This window comes from Gracilinanus agilis, chromosome 4 (genome assembly GCF_016433145.1).
Source record: "Gracilinanus agilis isolate LMUSP501 chromosome 4, AgileGrace, whole genome shotgun sequence".
In the NCBI taxonomy this organism is placed as follows: Eukaryota; Metazoa; Chordata; class Mammalia; order Didelphimorphia; family Didelphidae; genus Gracilinanus; species Gracilinanus agilis.
The window spans coordinates 271840727-271863535 of record NC_058133.1 but is presented as its reverse complement, the minus strand read 5'-3'; the positions used below and the strand labels follow the sequence as shown (position 1 = coordinate 271863535).

The window sequence follows — 22809 nt, the reverse complement described above, 5'->3', positions numbered from 1 at the left end:
TGGTGAAATGCCATCTATGATAATATCTGTTATGGAAAGCAAATGCTAACTAGCCCCAGATAGCATATTCACCTGTAGCCCACTCCCAGAAAGGGCAGACCCACCTGGCTCTTAAAAAAAGAGAGGAGAGGAAGATTCCTAGATATGCCAATGGAAGTCTTTTGCTTCCTTCACTATTTTCAACTTATATGTGACAAACTAAAGGGAGTATGTTGCATCTATTTTATTTATCTCTTTTTTAGAATAGCAGAACAAAGCTCATGACATTTAGAATAAATGAGTAGCTCTATATCAGAGCTGTGGTATTATGAAAGCTAGAAGAACATGTTTTCTTTCTGTTTCTCTGTGTTGAGAATTAGAACAGCCAGACTAGTTATTGATTTTTTTTTTCCTAAAGTGAATTCTCAACACAACATAAGACCTCTTAAGCTACTCTTCCAAGTGGAAAAAAATGTGAATGTTATAAGGGTTATGCCTTGGAGCCTTGGTAAAGCATTTTAAAACTGCCTTTAAATGTAACCTTTGTACTTCAGACCTGTGTCTGGCTTATCATCACTTCACTCAGATAAGAAAAAGCAGTTTCTGTAACTGCTTAACTTCATTTGTATCTACACCTAGGCTTTAGAGCTCCCCTGTAGTGTCTACATTAGACTATGGCCTTGAAAGCCAGAGAGGCCTGCAGTTACACATAGCTATTGTTCTTAGTACTATTAAGTCCAAGATTTCCCCTTGAAATTTCCCCCCTCTATGCTTTTCGAGTTCAGAGTTGAGTTTTGTATTTGGAGAAGCTTCATTGGTTTTTGTCTTGAGGTCTACATTTGATTTGGCCAGTGGCCTGGGGATAAATGGGGTCTGGAGAAATGATAGGATAAAATTCTTTGTCCTTTGCAAATAGCACTTGGGTCAAATTCCTGTGGCTTATCACACTTGAAGAATGAGGAAAGGAGACAGGACTCTGGCTTTAAAATATGTAATATTATTCCTGGAAACCTGGCCTAGGTTTAGGAAAACAACTAGAATTCACAACTAGCATTATTTTTACAGGTTTCCAGTCCTTGGAGAAATAGGAATTGTGACATTGATTTTCACATGTTAACTGCTCTTTAAATGATTTAATTTGCACCTCACAGGAATTCCTACCCTCTTTGGAGTCTGAAAGTCAGCTTTAGGCTTTGGATTCTTCCTTGGGGATCAAGGTTTCTTTTTTTTTTTTTTTTTGTTCAATGCCTGACCTTTGTTTTGAGAAAAGGTTGTAGTAGCTGGAGAATTTAATAAGATAATTGTGTCCAGAAGCCAGCCTGAATATGGGTTGAAATTAAAAAAAAAATGTACGAGGGTGAAAGATGCCAGTTGGAAGTCTGTGTAAAGAGTTGTCATGTTGTTGGAGCAATAACCAATTTAAGCCTCACATTATTTCTTGGCATGAACTGATTCAGGGGCAGAGTGATTATAGTGGAGAAAAGGCTGGCCTTGGAGTCTGAAACACGTGGATTCAAGTCCTGTCTCACAAATACTAGCTTTGTGACTGGATAATCCACTTAACCTTAATTATCACTGGCTACTCTCTAATAACTCTAAAATACATAAATTGCTGAGCAGCCTTTGTGGAGGGAGTTTCTGTACCAATGAAATCACAGATTGAGACAAAAAAAAAAAATTGGTTCACATCCTCAGTCTTGAGATTCTACCCTGTGGTGGATCCATATCCCACAGTTTATAACATCCAGATACTAGGTTTCTTGAAAACCTAGCATCCATCAGTTTGTAGGAGGAAAAAAACAAAAACACAACATTATTCTCTTTAGGTAATCATTGCTGGTTTTCTCTTTTAAAAAAGTTTCTTAACGTTACAAAACACTGGACATGATGCTGGACATATTTCTAAGATTTGCACCTTGAATCTGAGAATATTTGGTTTATGATGCAGCCTATTGGGGAGTGACTATGACCAGTTGCCTAAACATTTAAATTTTCTCTTCAGTTCCCCCCATCCCACCCACCGTGCCTTACTTTGCCTTTTTTCCCCAGGAGCAACTTTAACAAAGAGAGGGGCACGGATTAAATTAATCGCAGCACAGGGAGTATATTTTTAGTCCATTAGGGGCCTGTCTGATGAGGTTGACTTGGATACTGTCTGGCTCCAAGTGGTATTAGGAAGCCACAGGCATGTCCCAGATGGCTGGGTATGTCACTGATGTCTCTTGGAGGTGACAGGCTAGCCCTAGGGAAAAGATAGAGAAAAAATGTTACTAGAGGCTAGTTCTACTGATCCAAAATAAGAATTTATTTCAGAGTTAAAAATGCTGTTCACTTAGAGCTAGTCCCTTGAATCTCCCACATAATGCCTTGGGATTTCTGGTTTGCTTTTTGAGTGGGCTTCTTTCTTCCTCTCATTTATGACAGAAAATGCAGAGAGAACCAGTCTTATCCATTTCTTATCTTGAATTAAAAGTATTATTGTGCTTTTCAAAATAAAGTAAGAAGGATATAAAAAAATCAAAGGTAAAACAGTTGCTTGTTCTCTAGAACTGTTGATTCAGTCATGATGAGTCTTATCTAACTACTTTCTTTAACCACATTAATTATGATCACCCTTTCAGTACAATATCAATTCCTAAGAAGGAAACATTTTTAACCAATCTAAATAATTCTGCTATACCTACCAATCACTAAACGGACAGTAACATGAATAACCTCCACCTACTCAATTCAAAAACCATTTCTCTCTGACCTAGAAAAGACTACTTCTATTCCCTTATACCTTCTCCCCACAGACCTACCTTCTGTATGGTTATACCAATAACTAAAACCTTTAATTAGTTATAGCCTGTTAGGTCCAGATAATCAGAAGATAATCTTAAAATCTTCATTGATATTCTGTTTTTAGTGATTATTTTTTGTAGCAAATTTAGTTGATTGTTTTGTGTAGGCCAAAAGGAAAAAGTGATAATCATGTATTGCCTGAACATAAAACAATTGGGTAGCAGGACACAGTAGTCCCAGAAACTGTAGAATGACAAAGGCAAAAGCTTTCTAAAATTTCCTATAAATAATCCATGTGTGCAATGTCATGCCTATGTAGAATTATAGTGTTTATGCCAAAATAATAACTTTGTAGATAACTATATTTTTAAAAGGTAAAATGGGGCACCATGGTATAGTGGATAGGTTACTGGACTTGGCCTCAGACACTTATTAGTTGTGTGAACCAGGACAAGTCATTTAATTTCTCAGAATCTCAGTTTCCTCATCTTTGAAAGGGGATTAGATTAGTGTCTCTTGCAGATCTCAGTCTGGGATCCTATTTATACTCTGTCAACTTGTCCCTTCCCAAACTCTTCAGTCCTCACAGAAAGGAAAGTGTACTGCAATTTGACCTCCTGGACACAGGATTGATTTGTCTAATTACTTGGGTGGTGGAATCAAAGGCACCATCTAAAACCAATAGACTTGTGTATTGCTTTAAACTTGAAATTGAGTGAAATGGTCCAATTTCTATTGAGGAGAGCAAACCTCAGGCTATGGGTTCAATACTGCTCAGTTTGAAAACCTAGTATTCTGAAAGGCCCTTTAGCTATTTTATTTAGTAACCAGATCCCTCTCCATCTGCATTTCTTACTAAAAATTCAAGCAGAATCAAGATTTTTTAAAATGTCATTTGAGAGCATTTTATTATAACGGTATGGATAACTGAATTTTGGGCACTGAAACATCTTCATGAGTAAACCAAACTAATTGCATATTTCATTGTGAGCTAATATGAAGAATGCTGTGGAACAAAGGACTGTTGAGTTTTACCAATGGAAGCTTGATATAAAAGTCAGGAAGACTTCCGAGGCCCTTCTCAGTTGTTGAAGGATTGTGACCACCCACCCAGGGCCTGGCAAAGGGATTCAGTATTACATAAAATTCCCGAGGTTGAAAATTAGAGCAGAACAAACCCAGAAATGTGTAGAAGAGGATCCATTAATCTCCCAGAGGGCACTTCAGTCTGTTTTCCTAAGGATCTAATTTACCCTCAGCAAGAGGCCAAGTTGGCCTTAATTGTGTCCTAATTGGCTATTTAAATAGCTAATCCTCACTAAAACAACTACTCTTCCAGTTTTCTTATCTCCTCTTGACAACTGTAGGGGTCTGACTTGATACTGCAACTTGTAAAATCATCTTAACCTACCACATTTCCTACAGAGCACAGCTCATTGCCATCCTTTCCTTCTAGCATATTTTCATGGGCTTTAACTGAGGTATTAACAAAAGGTGAATGGTTCTTGAATTACATATCTAAACATGTCTTCTTTAAAATAATTTTATAATTATATGGAAACATCAAAGCCAAAGAAACAATAAGCTCAAACCTCTCGTGGGACTTGAAAAATTATTTAGAAGTTAAAACATTACTCTTTGAAGGGGAAGAAACTAGCAATTGAGGAGTAAGGATGATAGGAGAATAGCAGCAACAGAGTGCTTGGGAGGGGTTCAGGCATGAGACAAAACAGAAGGTTTTTATTTAGATTTTCTCATAGATTTAGAGACAGTAGAGATCTTAGAGGTGACCCAATCTAACTTCCTCATTTTACAGGTGAAGAAATTGAGTCCTCAGAGAGGGGCACCCAAGATAGGTGGATATAGAATGATAATGGTTTGCACAGGATCAGTCAAGGCACTCCTGCACCATTGGGGGCTATAATAGACTAAAGGACCAATAGGCATGAATTAGGACTTCATGAATTTCTAAAGCTTAGGAGTACCTCACCAATGGGAAGGGGCAGGAGGCAGAGCTCAAGGGAAACAAAACAGGTTTGGAATGATGATGATAGCATTTATTTTGTGCCTTAAGGTTTGCAAAGCACTACGTATATTATCTTATTTGGTCTTCACAGTAACTCTATGAGGGGAGGACTACCACTATCCCCATTTTACAGATGAAGAAATTGAGAGTAAAAGAGGTTAAGTGATTTGCCCATCATCACACAGCTAGTGAATGTCTGAAATGGAACTTGAACTTGTCCTTCTGACTCCAGCTCCATCACTCTATCCATTGCATAGTAGAGTTAAAGTCCTCCAAAGGAGAACTGGAGTTCCCTTCCTACTCATTCATTCCTTAAACATTTGTTAGGTGCCAACTATGTTCCAGTGCAATGCTAAGCACTAAGGGTACCAAAACAAAGCAAAACACAGTAAAAGACAATTCTTGCCCCTAAGGAGTTAAAATCTAAAGCATGCAAATAAATATATACATAAAGCAAGCTATAAACAGGAAATAGTTAACAGATGGAAGATACTATAAGAAGGATTCGGGAAGACTTCCTGTAAAAGGTGGGATTTTAGTTGGGATGTAAAAGAATCATCCTGGGAGGTCAGTAATGAGCATTCGCAAGCACAAGGGACAGCCAGAGGGAATGACCAGAGCCAGGGAGTGTCTTGTTTGTGGAACAGCCAGGAGACCTGTGTCACTGGAATGAAGAGTATATGGTAAGGGGTAAAGGTTAAGAATACTGGAAAGGTTGGTGGGGCTAGGTGATAGGTTCCTACTCTTTTAAGTCCTTAGCCCAGGCAAGGTTTAAGGGAGAAGGTACTCACATGTGAAGGCAGATCAGTGTAGGACCTCAGCCAGCTTTTCCTCGTAGTAAAGGAAGTTCTCCTGAATGTCCTCCCAGGGCACAAAGTCCTTCGACTCTCCCTCTTCTTGCTCCACGAAATTCTGCCATACATACTCGAAATCCTGGGGCTTCATGATTCGTAGCTTGCATCCGGATTCCTTCAACTTCTTCAAAGCTGTCTTGATCTCGGGCTCCTCCCACATAAAGAGCCGACCCACCAAGAGGAGCATCCTCAGGTTCTTGGTTTTGCTCAGGGTGCTTGAGATTCGGTCAGCACAGGCTGCGCAAGGGCTGGAGGAGACATACCAAGTGACATTGTAGCGAAGGGCAGGGTCAAAGGTGGGCAGGATGGTTTTGAAGAAGGCCTCTTCAGCATGAGCTGCTGCATGCTCATCTTCCAGGTAGCCCCGAGATATCTGCCCTTGGCCATCCTTGCCTTGGACTTCCACCACATAGCACAGGAAGGTCTTATTTCGTCCAGAGCTGTACTCCACATTCCTGAACTGAAACTTAAAGAAATTGACAGGGAGTCGTTCCCTAAAAGTGAAGAAGAGAGGGAGAAAATGAGAGAAGGTGGGCCAACAGGTGAGATTTCATTTTGAGGATAGTCAGCTAAAGATCACTACCACAATAAAGAGCCTGGCCAGTCAGTCAAAAAAACAAACAAACAAACAAACAAAAAAACAAGAATTATGGGATTTTAGAATTGGAAGGAACTTGAGAGATCACGTTACATACTGTAGTGCACTGCAATACAACTCCCTCAAATTAAACAAGGAAACTATAAAATTATACATTTATATAGCATTATTTAAAGGTTTACAAGACACTTTTCATACCGGCCATGTGAGGTGAGTCATAAATATTAAAGCTTTGATTTCACAGGTAACAAAACTAAGATGTAGATATTGCATAACTTGTCCTGAATTATACAGCTTTTATATGTCAAATCCTGGAGTATCCAATTCACTACTGTTAAGTTGTCTCCTAACTTTCATCGGATTCCCCATTGATGGAACACATTCTGTCCTCACTCAAATGCCAACAAATGAGAAAAGCAACAAGGGTGACTTCAAGGTGAGGGTTTTTATTCCACCTAGACCCAACTCCTCTACAAACCTTCCATCCAAAGCCATTTGAGACTAATTCCTAACTTTCTTCTGACTTTGGATGGCAAATTCTGGCCATATAATAGGTGTGAAATTCATAAAGCTGCATTTTCTTTCTACCCTATTCATACTCGTATGCCTGCCCCTCTTTCATCTGTTTACCTAAAGCCTCAGGGAAATTGTCCATTTTTATGTCACACTCCATCCTTCTTCCACAAACATTTCTTTTTATACATGATAAACAGAAAAATGAGATGACGATGAGCCTTGAGATAAACTTGCAAGAATTCCTTTTACCCATCTTCCCTTTCTCCTTGTTTTTATACTAATCACCATCACTTAATCACTCTGATGAATGGAAGCAGTCAGTATTCAACTCTATTATCATCATTATTTATAATTAATTATTTTGAAAAATAAAGATAATGCTTTGCATTCATATACCACAATGCTTTACATTGTATGGATGAATGGGGGATAAGAATTATAATTATCACAATATTTGATGGACTAAAATCTTCCAAGTACCTGATTGCCAAATATTGCCAAAGTATTATTCCTAATACCTATTGAAAGAGAAATTAAATATAATAAACTGTGAAAGGATACATTAAAGTAGATGGTCTTATCTGCTATCATAATAACTACTTGTCCTTAGATAAGAGATCCTGCAGTTTTTTCTAAAAGGACTGCTTTCACAGTTGTAAAAGTAGGATGGTCACTTCCCATCATCTCCCTCTCTTGAACAAGGAATGTTTTCTTATAATAAACCCTGCTAGTTGCATTCCAACTATTCCTTTTTTCTTCCATAACTAATTCCCTTCTATCTCTGCCCTTCCTCAAGTAAAATGCTTTTCTTAAAAAAAAGAAATGCTTTTCTTATCTATGCTAAGTTGCTACAAGATGCTGCCGAAAGATATAGAAACCAAATGGGCAATAAAAAACCAAATCTATACCCCAAGAAGTAAAAAATGCTTTTAGTGAGAAAGTTTTCTTTAGCATGCTAATAAATTTCTTTGTTTTCCATTTGATCCATGGTTACTGGACCCTCCCTTTATTAGTACACCTCTCCTAAGAGGTTTTTCTTTTTAATTTACAACAACCTTGTGGGTGACTTAACCTCTGCCTCTCTAATAAAACATTTATTGAGGAAGTGCCTACAGTATGTCCAGTATGGTGCTAGGTGCAATGGAGGATGCAAAAGAAGAATGAAAAAGAGCTCTTGCCTTCAAGGAACTTATAACCAGGAAGATAAGATATACATGAAACCGAACAAATGAGATAGTTTTTAATTAAGGACTAAATTGTTTAGACTACAAGAAGTCTGAGGACAGCCTTGGATTTGGTAGTTATAAAATTTAGATTCAGGTCTCACTGACACCATCCAATTGTCACTCATTGGTGGATGAGTCATTTCTCTGTGGGCCTTAGTTTCTTCCTTTGTAAAATGAGGGGGTTGAACTAAGATGACCTCTAAGGTCCTTTCCAGTTTGAAATCCATGATCCTACTCTCACCTAATTTGGGGTAGTAGTTACTCACTGGCAAACCTGTGATTGGTGCTCCTGGACACTGATGACCTAAGGGATCAGTCATGGATGCCAAAGACTGGGGTGAATGCTAAATAATCTTCTGTAGAATCCATGTCCTCCCTCCCCCCACTGAAACTCAAGTTTCCATGTTCCCTCATGTCAGGCTAATTTTCCACTATGGAGATGAATGTCTGTGGGGGCCCAGCCCCCTGGATTCCTCAGTACACTATACTTAGCTCCCTAAGCCCCTCTGTCCCTGTACAAGAGGTGTTTATTATTTACTTAACATTTTAAGAGAATGGGGACTGATGAGGTCTCCGTCCTGGAGCCCTCCCTTCACCCAAAACAAGGTCAGACTGACCCCACAGCTACCAACCCCTTTATTAGACTGAAGAGGAATCATTAGGCTTGACACTTAAGTAGAAGGATTTTGGCACAATGGAAAGAGAGAGATTTGGGGTCAGAGGGCCAGAGTTTGAATGTTGACTCTGCTACTTAAGGACCAGCAAGATTTTGGGCAAGTTGCTTAAATTCTTTGGATTTCAGATCTTCATCTATAAGATAAAATAGTGAATTAGATGGCCTCTACGAAAAATTTCCATCTTGAAATCTATGTTCCTTATGATCTCCTTCCCTCTTCTCCATCAAACCATGTTTCCTTTTTTAATTAATTTGTTTCATTAAAATTCTCAGATATCTTCCACCCTTCCTACCTCTCACTAAAGAAGGTATCATTTGACAAATACATATATGTGTGTGTACAAAATTATATCAGACTTGTTTCTATATTATTCTTTCTTTGGATGTGGACATACATGGTTATGCAAACCACATTTCTGTTACCGTATATAATGTTATCTCAGTTCTACTCATTTTTCCTTCTTCATCTGTTCCCTTTTACGTCAGTCTGAAAACTACCTTCCCAAGCCTCTTCCCCAATTAATCTTATCCCTCTCACAGTTATAGAGCTGGTTTAGAGTTTAATGGAGGTCATCTCATCCAGCCCCCTCATTTTTCAAGTGAGGCGGTAGACTTCGAAAGGCTATCACTTAGCTAGTGTTACACAGTTGGTAAGTGCAAGAGTCAGAATTTGAACCCAGGCCTTTGAATTCCAGACCATACCTTTACTCTTTCTCCTTTTATCATTTAGCTGCTTACTTTGACAATATTTAATTGTATTCACTTCCACGTTGCTTGCTAGGTTAAGTTTTAAGCCTGTTTTCTGATTGAGTCTTTTTCTCCCTCAGACTGAGAGTTCTCTGTAAAAAGGAACCTTGTCTCCTCAGATAGGCTTTTTATAGGACTTTTAACATGAAGGGCATACAATAATTATTGACTCACTGTCCCATGTAGCAGAATACCTTGAAAATTTGGATCCCTAAGCAAAAATAAAATAAAATAAAATAAAATAGACCCTTTTCAAGAAGGGTCTATAAGATGCCTGTTTTCTAATCTTTGAAATGAGCCGATAGATCTCCAAACTAATTCTGAAAAGTTATAATTTCTCCTACTTTCAATTCACCACTACCTCCTTAGTCCCTCATTACCTCCCCACTGTCTGAAGATAATAATTTCTTAAAAAATCTTCCCATTTCAACTCTCTCTCTTTTCAAACTCTTTTACTCTTCCATCAATCTGTTACTACTCTCAGGTTAACTTATGGACAAATCTGACGTTATCATTCCACAGAGTCCATCAGTGACTCCCCTTTTCCTACATGAATAAAACAGAATCTGCTTAGCTTCCCATTTGATGCTTTCCAAAAGCTGGCATCAACCTATTTTCTACCCTTCCTTCCTTCACCTTCTCACTCTCTCTCTTTATACTGTCCTGCCTTCATGCCTATGTTCACAGCCTTTCTTTTTTTCCCCCCACCTTCCTCTGTTGAAATCAGAATCCAACACTTCTTTTGAAACCTTTCCTGATTCCCCACTGGTAGCAATCCATTTCTTCTCAAACCATAGAGTTCTTTGGGCATAATAACCAGCGTCATAGTCTTGGAATCAGGAAATAACTGTATTCTAGTCCTGCCATTGACACTAGCCTTGTGGGCAAGTCATAACTTCTCTGAATCTTAATTTCCTTATCTGTAAGATGGGGACATTGATCCCTATAATACCTGCTTTGCAAAGTTGTTAGGAAATCTTAAATACTGTAAATGTTAACAAGAGTTAAAAAATTAGGCATTATCTACTTCAGAGGCATCATGAGAAAGTGGAGAGATCACTTAAAGGATCACTCAACAAGCCTTTATTAAGTTCTAACTAGGTGTTAGGTGCTATTTAGCACTGGTGCTGGAATGCAAAGAAAAAGAAAAAACGGTCCTTGGCCTCATGCTGCTTGCATTATAACAGAGGAGACAACATATACAAATCAGTGCATTCAAGATAAATACAGAGTAGATGGAAGGTTGCTTTAAAACATAAGTGACTAGTAGTTGGGGACAGGAGAAGGCTTCCTAGAGGTGTCAGCATTTGAGCTGAGTCTTAAAGGAAGACAGGGATCAGAGATCAGGAGGTAGAGCATTTTGAGCAGGGGGCATAGCCTGGGCAAAGGCATGGAAGTGGAAAAGATGGGAAGAATTGCACGTCAGCCAGTGTTACTGGACTATGGGGTTTATAGAGGAGAGTAATGAGTTAAAAGACTGGAAAGACAGGAAGGGGTCAAACTGTGATGACCTTTAAGTTCCAAAATAGTGGGGGTTTATAAAGAATGTTAGAGGTAATAGAGAGCCATTGGAATTTCTTGAGTAGGAGTGGGAGAAGGGGGTGGTGAGATGACCTGCTCAGACATGTTTGGCAAAATCACTTTGGAAGTAGTGTGGAACATTGATATCGAATTCTAATAGAAATGGGGGTCACTAAACAGACATAAGGATCCTTGTGAGCTGCTTATTGACTTAGTTTGAAAATGTAATATGAGTTATGTGTCATTATATTTTTATTTTGTTAAACATTTCTCAATTACATTTTATTTTGGTTCAGACACTTAAATGTATTGTGGGCAGCCTGCAGCCCATAGGTGGCTTCCATACCACTAGTATGGAAGATGAGTTGAATTGGGGAGATGGCTATTTGAGTGGAGGAGAAAGTAGACATATGTGAGAAATGTAGAGAAAGAAATGTATGAAATATATTTCTTATTATGTATTATATAGTTATTATATTTTTATTATTATAAATTATATAAGAAATATAGTGAGAGTTGGCAATTCATCAGATATGTGGGACGAGCAAGACAGTTGAGTCAAGGATGACACTGAGCTTGTTGAATTCGACTGGCTAAAAAATTGGTGAAGGAGAGGACCTGAGTCCAAATCTGGCCCCAGATAACTTCCTAGCTGTGTACCCTGGGCAAGTTACTCAACCTCAACTGCCTTGCCCTTGCCGCTTTTCTGTCTTAGAATTAATACTAAAAGGGCAAGGGTTTAAACAAATTTTCATTATTTTAAAAAACATTTTAAAAGTGGTAGAGCCCCAGACAGTAGTAAGAAAGTTTGGAAGATGGATGGGTTTCTGGGAAGAGAGATAACGATCTAGCTTTAATCTCTGGTTTGATGTTTACTGTGGTAATTGTAGAATTATGGTTGTCATTTCACCACTTAAATTTCATCATCTGTCAGGTGGGGGAAATAATGTTTGCACTGCCTTACCTGCCAGGGGTCTTGAGGGAAATCCCTTTGTAAACCTTATAGAAGTACAGAAATATGAACTGCTTATATAGACACATGCCTGCACACATGCTACATATGTGTTTATATCTATACTATACATAATATATACTACATAAAAACAAAATATAGGTTGTTTATAATAAACACACATAATGTATATATAACACATCTACTCTATATTATGCACACTATATTTAATGTACATGAAAATATATGCTTATATTATATGTATATATAGATAGTTATAGGGCAGCGAGGTGGCACAGTGAATAGAGCATTGGGTTGGGAATCAGGAAGACATTTCATGAGTTCAAATCTGGTCTCAGATTCTTACTAGTATGACCCTGGACGAGTCACTTAACCTTGTTTGCCTCAGTTTCCTCATCTGTAAAATGAGGCAGAGAAGGAAATGGGAAACGACTCCAGTATCTTTGCCAAGAAAATCCCCAAAAGGGTCAGAAATAATTGGACACAACTGTATTGTCTGTAATGACAATGTAAATAGTGTTTGGGGAGAACAGATATTGTCTTTTTTGCTTTAACTCTAGTTTATTCTTCATCTGCATTTTGCTTCTCCTTTGGCACTATTTCCCTTCAACCAACCCTCTAGTGCAGACCAGAACAACTTGAATAATTGACCCTTAACAGGAATAAGTAACTGCTCTTCCATAAACCATACAGATTTTTCCTGCAAAGTTTAGAGGATTCAACCAATGCAAATGTTAAATACACAAATGTTTTGTAAACTAGCCCTGACTAAATTGATAGAACTTGAAGAGGGCCTTATCTTTGTGACTTCTGGATGGGTTTTCTTCTCTCCCAAAGACTTTGCCAGATAGATGCTCAAGCAGAGAAAGCTATTTTGTCCCAGTCTGATATTGGGTGCTAGATCTGGGTTGAGGTTCCCAGACTGAAAAGAGCCCTCTTCTCTAGTGGAATGCTGAAACCCAGCTTCCCTGAGTACAAGGAAGGAACCTAGAGAAAACAGAAACCAGAGGAGAGAAGAAAAGGTCAGCCCTCTATTAATACTCAGCGTATTCCTCCTTCCAGCATCCAACTCCTCTCCTGCTCAGTTGAGGGAAATATACCAGATATTATCACAGGGGAAACTTATTTAAAAGGGTGAACAAATCACAGGGAAAGTTTTGACTCTTCACCCTCTTGTGGATAGGGAAGCTAGGACAACTTGGCTTTTTGGGGGGGACACCTGCCCACTTCTCATAGTCAGTGAGTAAACATTTATTAATTGCCTACTAGGTGCTAGGCACTGTTCTCTGTGCTGGTGATACAAAGAAAGGCAAAGACAGTTCCCACTCTCAAGGAGTTCACCATCTAATTGGGGATTGTTCTCACAACCAAGAGTAGCCAGGTTCTGGAGGTCAATACTAGAGAGATGGAAATGAGTCAAGAAGGCAGCTCAAATGTCTGAAAAGGATAATAACTTATCTCTCCCGAAAGAATTCTTAACCTGGAGTCCACAGACCCATAAGAGGTCTTGTGAATAGATTTCAAGGGATCTATAATCCTGAATGGGGAAATAAATTTCATCTTTAATTCAATATAATTGGTTTCTTTTGTAATCCTGTGTATTTTATTTTATGCATTTAAAAACATTATTCTGAGAAAGGGTCCACAGGCTTCACCAACTTCCAAGAAAACCCATGGTACAGGGGCAGATAGATAGCACCATGGATAGAGCACCAGGCCTGGAGTAAGGAGGACCAGGGTTCAAATTTGACCTCACACACTTCTTAGCTGTGTGATCCAGAGCGAGTCACTTAACTCCCATTGCCTAGCTCTTACCACTCTTCTGCCTTAGAAAGGATACTTAGTATCAATTCAAAGGCAAAGTAAGGGGTTTTAAAAAGAAGAAGAGGGAGGAGGAGAAGAAGAAAAAGAGGAGGAAGAAGAAGCCCATGGCGTAACAAAAGGTTAAAGAGCTCTTCCCTATTGGGTGATTTTTTTTTAATCTTTTTTTTTTTTAACCCTTGTACTTTGGTGTATTTTCTCATAGGTGTAAGATTGGTAAGGGTGGGCAATGGGGGTCAAGTGACTTGCCCAGGGTCACACAGCTGGGAAGTGACTGAGGCCGGGTTTGAACCTAGGACCTCCTGTCTCTAGGCCTGACTCTCACTCCACTGAGCTACCCAGCTGCCCCCTTGGGTGATTTTTTTTAGTCATAATAGGGGTCTCCAATATTTTCCCCTAACAGAAGAAAGCAGTAGCATAAACATTTAAAAAGGAAAAATCCACCTGCATGTATTTCTTTCTATGTACACTAATAGAATTATCTTTCTAATTATCATGTTTATTTATTCAAACCCTCTGAGTACATATTTTATACTAAAATATTGAGTACAGAGAAAGAGGAGGAGATGAGCATGAAGGAGGGGAAGGGAAGGGATAAAGGAAGGAAATGTTCTGAGAAATTTTTCTTTCTAGATATCCGTGCTGTATTATGTCAAGTATGATTCTTTCTTGTTACTCTAAAAAAGTCAGAAGAATTTAACACTCTTAGACACTCTTCTGTTTACTTTCAACAAATAGAACATAAGATGGAAAGTTGGATGGCCACTTGTCAGATATTTTCAAAAGAAACTTCTTGGTCAGAGATGGGTCAAACTTCTTAGGGCAGCGAGGTGGCGGCGGCAGATAGAGTGCCTGGAGTAAGAAAGCTTTCTCTTCTTTAGTTTAGATCTAGACTCAGACACTTGCTGTGTGACTCTGGGCAAGCCACTTGACCCTGTTTGCCTCAGTTTCCTCATCTGTAAAATGGTCTGGAGAAGAAAATGGCAAACCATTCCAGTATCTTTGCCAAGAAAATTACAAATGGGGTCACAAAGAGTTGGACATAATTGAAAAAGACTCAACAAAAACAAAAGATGACTCTCATGTCCCTTTCGATTCTGTGACATAGACAGACTAGCCTGCTGATTAAGCCCATAGAACATCTCTTTGATAATCAACTGCTCCTGATAATCAAAACATGCTCTCAAAACCTGGGGGCTGCATTATTCTGTGATAGAAAGGAACATGTGAGAAGGAAAACATTTTTCTTCAGAAATCCAAAAATTAGGCTAAGAATAGCATCAAGGAAGGACTGAAGTTTAAGAGGGTGCCCTAACCTCCCAGAGAACCGAACCTACCTTTAAAAAGGTTGGGAAAATAAGCAGACATCAAAAAAAGTACCCAACCACAGAAAATTTTTATGGAGACAAAGAGCAAAGTATAGACATAGCAGTGAAAGCAAAGCAAACACACGCAAAGTCCAAAAGAAAACATCTTTCTTCAGTCTTAGAAGAGACCTTAAAGATTATCTATCCTCATTTTACAGGTGAGGAAACTAAGGTCTGGACAGGTAAAGTTACTTGCTGAGGATCATATAACTATTAAGCTGCAGAGCTTGGATTTGAATACAGGTTACTTAGACTTCAATACAATTCTTCTTTCATTTCAATAATATTATTCATTGTTCATCCCTTGGAAGGATACAAAGATGAGAATGAATAAGTCTGCCTTTACCTAAGAATGATGTATAGCATGTATCCAGTTAACTCCAATAGAAGCTAAAATAGAATAAACTTTAACACAAAAGTTCAGCTGAAAGGAAGGAAAAATGATTGAGGAGGGAAGGAACACTCCCTGAGGTAGGCTTCCTAGGAGCACATGCCAGCTAGCGGGAGCAACAGAGGTTACTTACAGCACAGAAACACGGGTGCCAGTGGGATTAAACATTTGTGGCAGAAAATACTCAAATTATACATGGACCATTGAAAGTCACCTAGTTTCAGCTCTCCCTTTTCTTTTTTCCCTTTAAGCCTTCCACCAGATTTGTTTCTAAACTGGGATGAAAGGAAGTTTTATAAAGTGCCTACTTTGTGCTGGGAAAAAAGTGCTTTAGGAATATTATCATATTTGTTTCAATTTCCCACTCTCTCCATTTCTCCACCATCAGGAGAAGGTGTTTGGGAGAAGTTAAAGAATTTGGAGCAGCTAGGTGGCTCAGTGTATAGAAAGCAGATCTGAAGATGATAAGTCCTGGGTTCAAATGTAGCCTCAGACACTTTCCTAGCTGTGTGACCCTGGGCAAGTCACTTAACCCCAGTTAATCTATTGATTCTAAGGCAGAAGGGTTTAAAAAAAGAAGTTAAAAGAACTTGTACATATTTGTTAGAGTGTCTATATGTCCCAAGTACTACCCTAGGAGGCAACTTAATTTTGATTTCTTTCCTTGTAAAGGACCATACTTTTTTTTCCTTTCTACCTTCCACCCTCCCTCTCTTTCTCTCCTTCCCTCCCTCCCTTCCTTCCCCTTACTTTCTGTCCTACTTAACAACTCTAAGACAGAAGGGCAAGGGCTAGGCAATGAGATTAAGTGACTTGCCCAGGGTAACTCAGATAGGCAGTGTCTCAGGCCATATTTGAACCCAGTTCTTCCTGACTCCAGGTCTGGTGTTCTGTCCACTGTGCCACCTAGCTTCCCCTTGCTAGCTGTTCTTTCAGATGAACCATGGAAGTAAGGAGAATGCTTTTCCTAATAAATTTATTCCCTTTAGCCTATGGGACAGTCCAAGTTTGGAAAGGATGAGGTAGGATCGTCCTTGGCATCCTTGAGCCCCTACAGTGAGATTTGGGTGAGGGTCCTGCCACAATTTCACTTGTTAAAGTGATCAAATCTCAGAGGTGATCATGTCACCTCCCCACTCATTAAATGCCAGTGTTTTTCTATCACCTCTAGGATCAAATATAAAATATTCTGTTATTCAGAGTTGTTTGTAATCTGTCCCCTACTCCTTCTAGTCTTCTTAAACTTTCTTATTAACTCCCGCCCCCAGGTACTCTTTGAGCCAGTGACACTTGCCTTCTTGCTGTTATTTGAATAAGACCTTCCATTTTCCTGCTCTGGGCATTTTCACTTGCTGTCCCCATGCCTGGAACATTCTCCTTCTTCATCTTGGCTTCCTGACTTCCAGCTAAAATCTCACCTTCTACAGGAACTCTTTCCTAATCTCCCTCAATTCTAGTGCTTTCTCTCTGTTCATTATTTCTAACTTATGTTCTGTATAGTTTACTTATACATGGCTGTTTGTTTGCTGTCTCCCCCATTAGACTGTGAGCTTTTTCAGAACAGGGACTGTCTTCCTTTGCAAGGTGCAAAGAATGTAGTAGTGCTTAAAAAATGTTTATTGACTAATTGACTGTTCAGGAAGGTTATGCCAGTGGATGTTTGTAAAAACTGGAGACCTCAGGGACCAGGAATTGGAGAAAGGATAAAAGAAGAGGATAAAGATTTATAAAGTGCCTGCTAGGTGCCAGGCACTGTGCTAAACACTTTACAAATATCTCATTTGAGCCTCACAACAACTGTGAGGTCTTTAGATGCTACTATTATCCCTCAAATCCATAACACTGGGGATTTGGAAGCAGGAAGCCTTAGGTTTATCTTCTAGCTCCATCATTTACTACTTATATGACCTTACACACATCATTTCCCCTCCTTGGGACTCAATTTCCTCATTTGTAAAAGAAGTAGGTTGGACTGGATAATCTGTAATGCTTCTGAGGTCTTTTTCAATTCTAAAATCCCATGATCCTTTGATCTTTCTTTGGAGAAGATGAGTTTTGCTATGGCTCTGACCTGGAGGAGAGGGCAAGGCTTGGCCTTGTTTTTCTTTTTTTTCCTTTTTTTAAATTTTTCTTCCTTTCTCTTTTCTTAATTTTTTTTTCTGACCTTGCTTTCTAATGGCCTCTTGCCTCATAGTGTTTGCTTATTGTCTCTTTGGGGATTATAGAGGGAATTGGAGAATTGGAATTCCCCAATGAAGTGCCTATCTCCTCCCCTTTTCTAGTTTCTGCTGCCCATCTGCTTGCTCCTGATCCTGCTCAATAAGCCTCCTGTGGAGGAGGCTAAACAATCAGTGTAGGGATGAGAATCAGTCAGGATTCATGTAACTGAGGGGCCCCAGTTCTCTCTAAAAGGGACAGCTCATAGAAAAGAATCCCTCCTTCTTCATCAACAAGGCTAATGAAAAATATAGATTCCTCCCTAACTTCTCCCAACCAGAGCAAAAAGGAAACCAGGAAGGTGGGAATATCCCATGGCCTTGTGAAGCCAGCACAGGGTAGTGGAACTTAGATTGAGAAAGACCCTTAGTAATCATATAGTTCATTAAACAGTGTGGCACTTCAATATTAAGATCCTCTCTGTTAGAGGTAATTGGTAGGGCAGTGCTGGGTCTGGAGTCAGGAAGACCTGAGTTCAAATTCAGCCTCAAGCACTTACTAGCTGTTTGAACCTTGACAAGTCACTTTGGCTCTTTCTGAATCAGTTTCTTCAACTGTAAAATGGGGATAATAATAGCATCCACCTTAGGGTTGTTGTGAAGATCAAATGAGATAATATTTGTAAAAAGCTCTTAGCACAGTGCTTGACACGTTTGTTGTTGTTCAGTCATTTTCAGTCATGTCTGACTTTTCATGACCCAATTTAGGTTTGTTTTTTTTTTGACAAAGGTATTGGGGTGTTTTGCCATTTCCTTATCCAGCTTACTTTTTATGGATGAGAAACTGAGGCAAACAGGGTCAAGTAACTTGTCCAGGGTCCCATAGCTAGTAAGTTATCTGAGGCTGGATTTAAACTCATGAAAATGAATTTTCTTGACTCCAATACTCTATCTATCCTAATACTATCTACTATCCTAATACTCTATCTACTGTGCTGTCTAGTTGCCCTAGATGCCTGGCACTTAGTAGGTGCTATATTAATGTGTGCTCCTTCTCTCCTTTCCCCTCCCTACCTCATTTGAAGGTCCTCTTTCTTCTTGGGCAAGAGACCTCTCTGGTGGCCCTAATCAAAAAGTTGGAAGCTCAAGCCTTCTATGTCTATTCCTCTCTCCCAGGAATCTCTCCAAATATCTGTCACCACTTTCCTAGCCATGTATCACCTCCTTTTAGACCTTGAGACATAGGACTTTACCATAGAGTCAAGGCTGCTTGGAGTCAGCTGGATGGTTTCTCTTCTTTCTGGGCCAGCCCTTTAATATGTTCCAGGACCTCAAAGACCATTTGGAATTTGTGATTATGACCAGAATACTTCTGTTCCTTCCTTTTCTCTCACTACTCTTCTCTCATGATTAAGGAGATTTCTGGTATTGCCCCTACTACTACTGCTGTTATCGATCTTTAGGTAGACAATCCCCAACCCCCAAGACATATAGTAGACATTTCAAAGGAGAATTCACAGCCACAGATTCTATCTCTGGTACTTTGCTCCATTGTACTGTGTTCAGAGGCAGCAGCAAAATGCAACGAACCAGGTGGAGATTCTCTTCCAAGCCCTGGTTTTCCAGAAGCCCAGAGTTTTACGGGGTTCAGATCTTCATTACCACTCCCCACCTGCCAATAGAACTCTTTGATTCTTCTCCAAAGCATGCCTGTATTTCCAGTCTTCTGCCTCCAAGATTCCATACTTGCTACCCTCCGATTCATTTTGCTCAGGGACTTTGGGGATGAGTATCAAAAGGCAGGATCTCTAGTTTCTGGAGATACCATTTCATCTACAAACTCATCTCTTCTTTCCTCTACTCTGCCTCCTCTCAATATTCTTCTTTTGCACCCCTACATAGTGGTCCTTGAAATTTTTATGGCATTATTTTACTTTATTTTGAAACTAAATATTGGTTCCAAGGCAGAAGAGCACTAAGGGCTAGGCAAGTGGGGTTAAGGAACTTGCCTAGGGTCGCACAGCTAGGAAGTGTTTAAGGCCAAATTTGAATGCAAGACCTCCTGTCTCTGGCCTGGCTCTCTATCCACTGAGCCCACCTAACTTCTCCCATTTTATAAATTTTTGGTCTGTGTCTTTGTATGCATCTTGTCAATCCCTGAGTTGAATATAGGAACTCTGAAGGCAAAAAAAAAAAAAAGTGTTTTTTTTCCCTCTTTCCTCTACACCCTTCCTTCCTATTTTCTTTCCCTTTCTCTCTTCTGCCATTATGAAGTGGCAGAGTAGGAAGTGCTGAGTCAATTTGCCAAATCAAGGCCCAAATGCCAGGGGCCCCTCTGAGGAGGAGATGGAGGGTGGGGTCTGAGCTGAAGAATCTCCTTTGACTTGGGAGCTTTGCTGACCTCAGGGTCACAAAGGTCAACAAGTGAAAAGGGATGCAAACATCCCCTTTCTTCCCTCCTCCCTTTCCAGGACCGATGGACAGTGACACCTACAGGCTATCAATCTACCAGAGGGTCCCCAGGGGAACAAATTCCTACATCTGTTGCTTCTTTCTCTGGAGTATGGAAGGGAAACATGTAGGAGCTCACAGTTACTGAGCTACAGATTTCTTGTTGCTATTCAGTCATTTCAATGATGTCTGACTCTTTGTGACCGTATTTGGGTTTTCTTGGCAAAAATACTGGAGTGTTTTGCCATTTCCTTCTCCAGCTCATTTTACAGATGAGGAAACTGAGGCCAATAGGGTTAAATGATCTGCCCAGGGTCACATAACTAGTAAGTGTCTAAGGCCAAATTTGAACTCAGGAAGATGGTTCTTTCTGGTTCCAGGTCCAGCATTCTATCCACTGCTCCACCTAGAGATTTCTAGCTTTTTGTTGTTACAAGTCAATAACACCCTTTCTTTCCTCCTGGATTGGGGATATGGGGTGTGGAAGTGGAAGGGGTTGATTTTTGTTTTGTTTTTTTTCCCAGTTGGGAATATTAGGGTTACAGAAAGGTTAAACTTGAACTTCACGCCCTTTAGGGGTTTGTCTCTCTGCCACAAGGAATCATTCCAGTTTTGGAGTATACAAATGATAAAAGAGAATTCAGTGCCTGGTCATAGTCTTAGACTAGGAAACTTTTTTCCATTATAATAGCAGGGATGTGTGTGTGTGTGTGTGTGTGTGTGTGTGTCTGTGTATCTGTGTGTGTCTGTGTGTCTGTGTGATCTGGAACAATATAATATCCTTCTACCCAATCACCCACCCTCCAAAAGACCCTTAGCAGTTCTTTTTATTCCTTTCATTCAAGGGTTTCAGTGGCAGAAGGAGGAGCTTAGCTAAAGATCTAAGTGGGGGAGATCTCTTGGCCTGACTGTACCAGAGCTTTGCCTATCCCTAGACCTATCTGGCCCCAGCTGCTCCCTTAATCCTAGGATAAGGGTGAGATTACATGAGTGGGCACAGGGCAGCAGAAATGTGGGGGTTGTTCTTCCTCTCAGGATCCAGGATGTATTCCCTCTAAGTAAGGTTTTCCTGCCCCTGGAAGCTACTCTGATCCTGTTTTCCTTACCCTCTCTGAGTCTCTGATCCCCACCCATCTTTGAGCATTGCTGTTCTCTCCAAATCTTAGAAGGAGACACTGAGCCATGAGAAAAGATTTAGGGGGCAGGTAGAGAGCTCACTGCTATTCTCCCTAGGTCACAGAGGGGGATATTGTAGTGTGGGGAAGGATTTGGGAGCCAGGTAGAGATGACTTCAGTCCCTCAAAGCCTACTGTCTAGTTTGACAGTAGCTATAGCTAGAGACCTAAAGAAAAGAAACAATGAAGGGAATTTCTTGGGGTTATATCTGTAGTAGGAGTATTTTGGACAAGTCAGTGGGACCCAAATGGGTGCCCAACACAGCCCTGTTCCTCCCGTGTTCTTGTCCAGGGAGTCTACTTTGCTTAGACAAAAATGAATCCAATACCTTCCACCTCCCACCTGACCAGAATGTCTCTGTTTCATGCTCTGTGCACTCATCTCTTTGACCCTGCTTCTTTGGCCTGGGCTAAGAATGAGTTCTTTGCTTGTGGGGCTCGGCTCAAGGATCACTTCTGCTTCTCTCCCCTGGGGAAATTTAGAAAAGAACTGTATGAAGAAATTAGCTTTCATTCAACTCCTTTTGTGAAATCTTCAGAAATTAGAATTCAGAAATTAATTGGGGCACTATTGAAATGTGCCCCACTCCTCTCTCTCTCTCTCTCTCTCTCTCTCTCTCTCTCTCTCTCTCTCTCTTTCTCTCTCTCTCTCTCTTCCAATTGCCCCACTTCCCAGCCAATTTTTCCAGGACTAGAGATAGTAGAGTTTCCAGGCCTCTGCTGTTCCTTTTCCCTCTTGAACCCTTTAAAAAGATTAAAATAAAAACAAAACAACCCAACTAGCAGCAACCTGATTTGAGATAGGATTTACAGTGAGATAAATTCTTTGTAAACCTTGAAGGCTATATAAATGATCATGCTATCATTATGGTAATTTATATGAATAGCAATGCCACAAAGAAGCCCCTCCTCTTTCAAGGATGATATCCTGATATCCAAAAATTCATACATTTTCAAAAAATTATGCATTAATCTGGATTTAATGTCTATACTCCAGCCCTAATCTCATGGCATGGTTTAGCTAGTTCCCTCCTGTCCCAATTTCCCCCTCCCTGTCTCTGGTCAGTCTCTACCACCTTTCCCAAGGCATTGGACCCCCAATCCTCACTCACAATCTTTCTATAAGACCTCACACTCATCCTGAAAATCCCCCTTCTGTCTCACTCAGAGAAGAGCAGCCAGCAACCTGTCTCTTACCCTGTGACAATCTCAAAGGGCGGTAACTCAATCAGCTCCTTCAATTTCTCAGGGTCATCCAGGTTCTCAGAGTCCCCCTCTCCATTCTGAGGAGCAGCGGCAGCCTGTTCTTTCTCAGCCATTTCGGGGTGGGCTGGAGGAGTCGCTGGAGCGAAGACTCTGGGGCTTGGGGGCTGGCTAGGCCACAGACAGGGAGCTAGCAGGGCTGGTGAACAGCAGCTGTCAACAGCTAAATCAGGCTGAGACTATCAGGAGAGAGCTGGGACTCTCTGAACTCAATGTCCCCTGCCCCTTTGTGGCACAGGCCTTATAACCAGTGCCTTCCCTCCCCCACTCTTTTTTTAATTGAGT

The 22809-nt window shown here is 40.1% G+C and overlaps 1 protein-coding gene across 1 annotated transcript; it reads right to left on the bottom strand.

The window, feature by feature from the left end:
* Positions 1-208: 208 nt before the first annotated feature.
* Positions 209-22741, bottom strand: APOBEC2 (apolipoprotein B mRNA editing enzyme catalytic subunit 2). Its single transcript, XM_044674464.1, has 3 exons — positions 22459-22741; positions 5581-6137; positions 209-2221 (listed from the first exon to the last, which is right to left on the bottom strand). The coding sequence occupies exons 1-2, from the start codon at positions 22578-22580 to the stop codon at positions 5594-5596; spliced, it is 666 nt and encodes a 221-aa protein (XP_044530399.1). The 5' UTR covers positions 22581-22741; the 3' UTR covers positions 209-2221; positions 5581-5593.
* Between the last annotated feature and the right edge of the window lie 68 nt (positions 22742-22809).

Coding starts and splice junctions, on each gene's coding strand:
- APOBEC2 (XM_044674464.1), bottom strand. CDS start 22,580: ATGGCTGAGAAAGAACAGGCTGCCGCTGCTCCTCAGAATGGAGAGGGG. Junction 6,138..22,458: donor CCCTTTGAGATTGTCACAGG/GTAAGAGACAGG, acceptor CTTCACTTTTAG/GGAACGACTCCCTGTCAATT.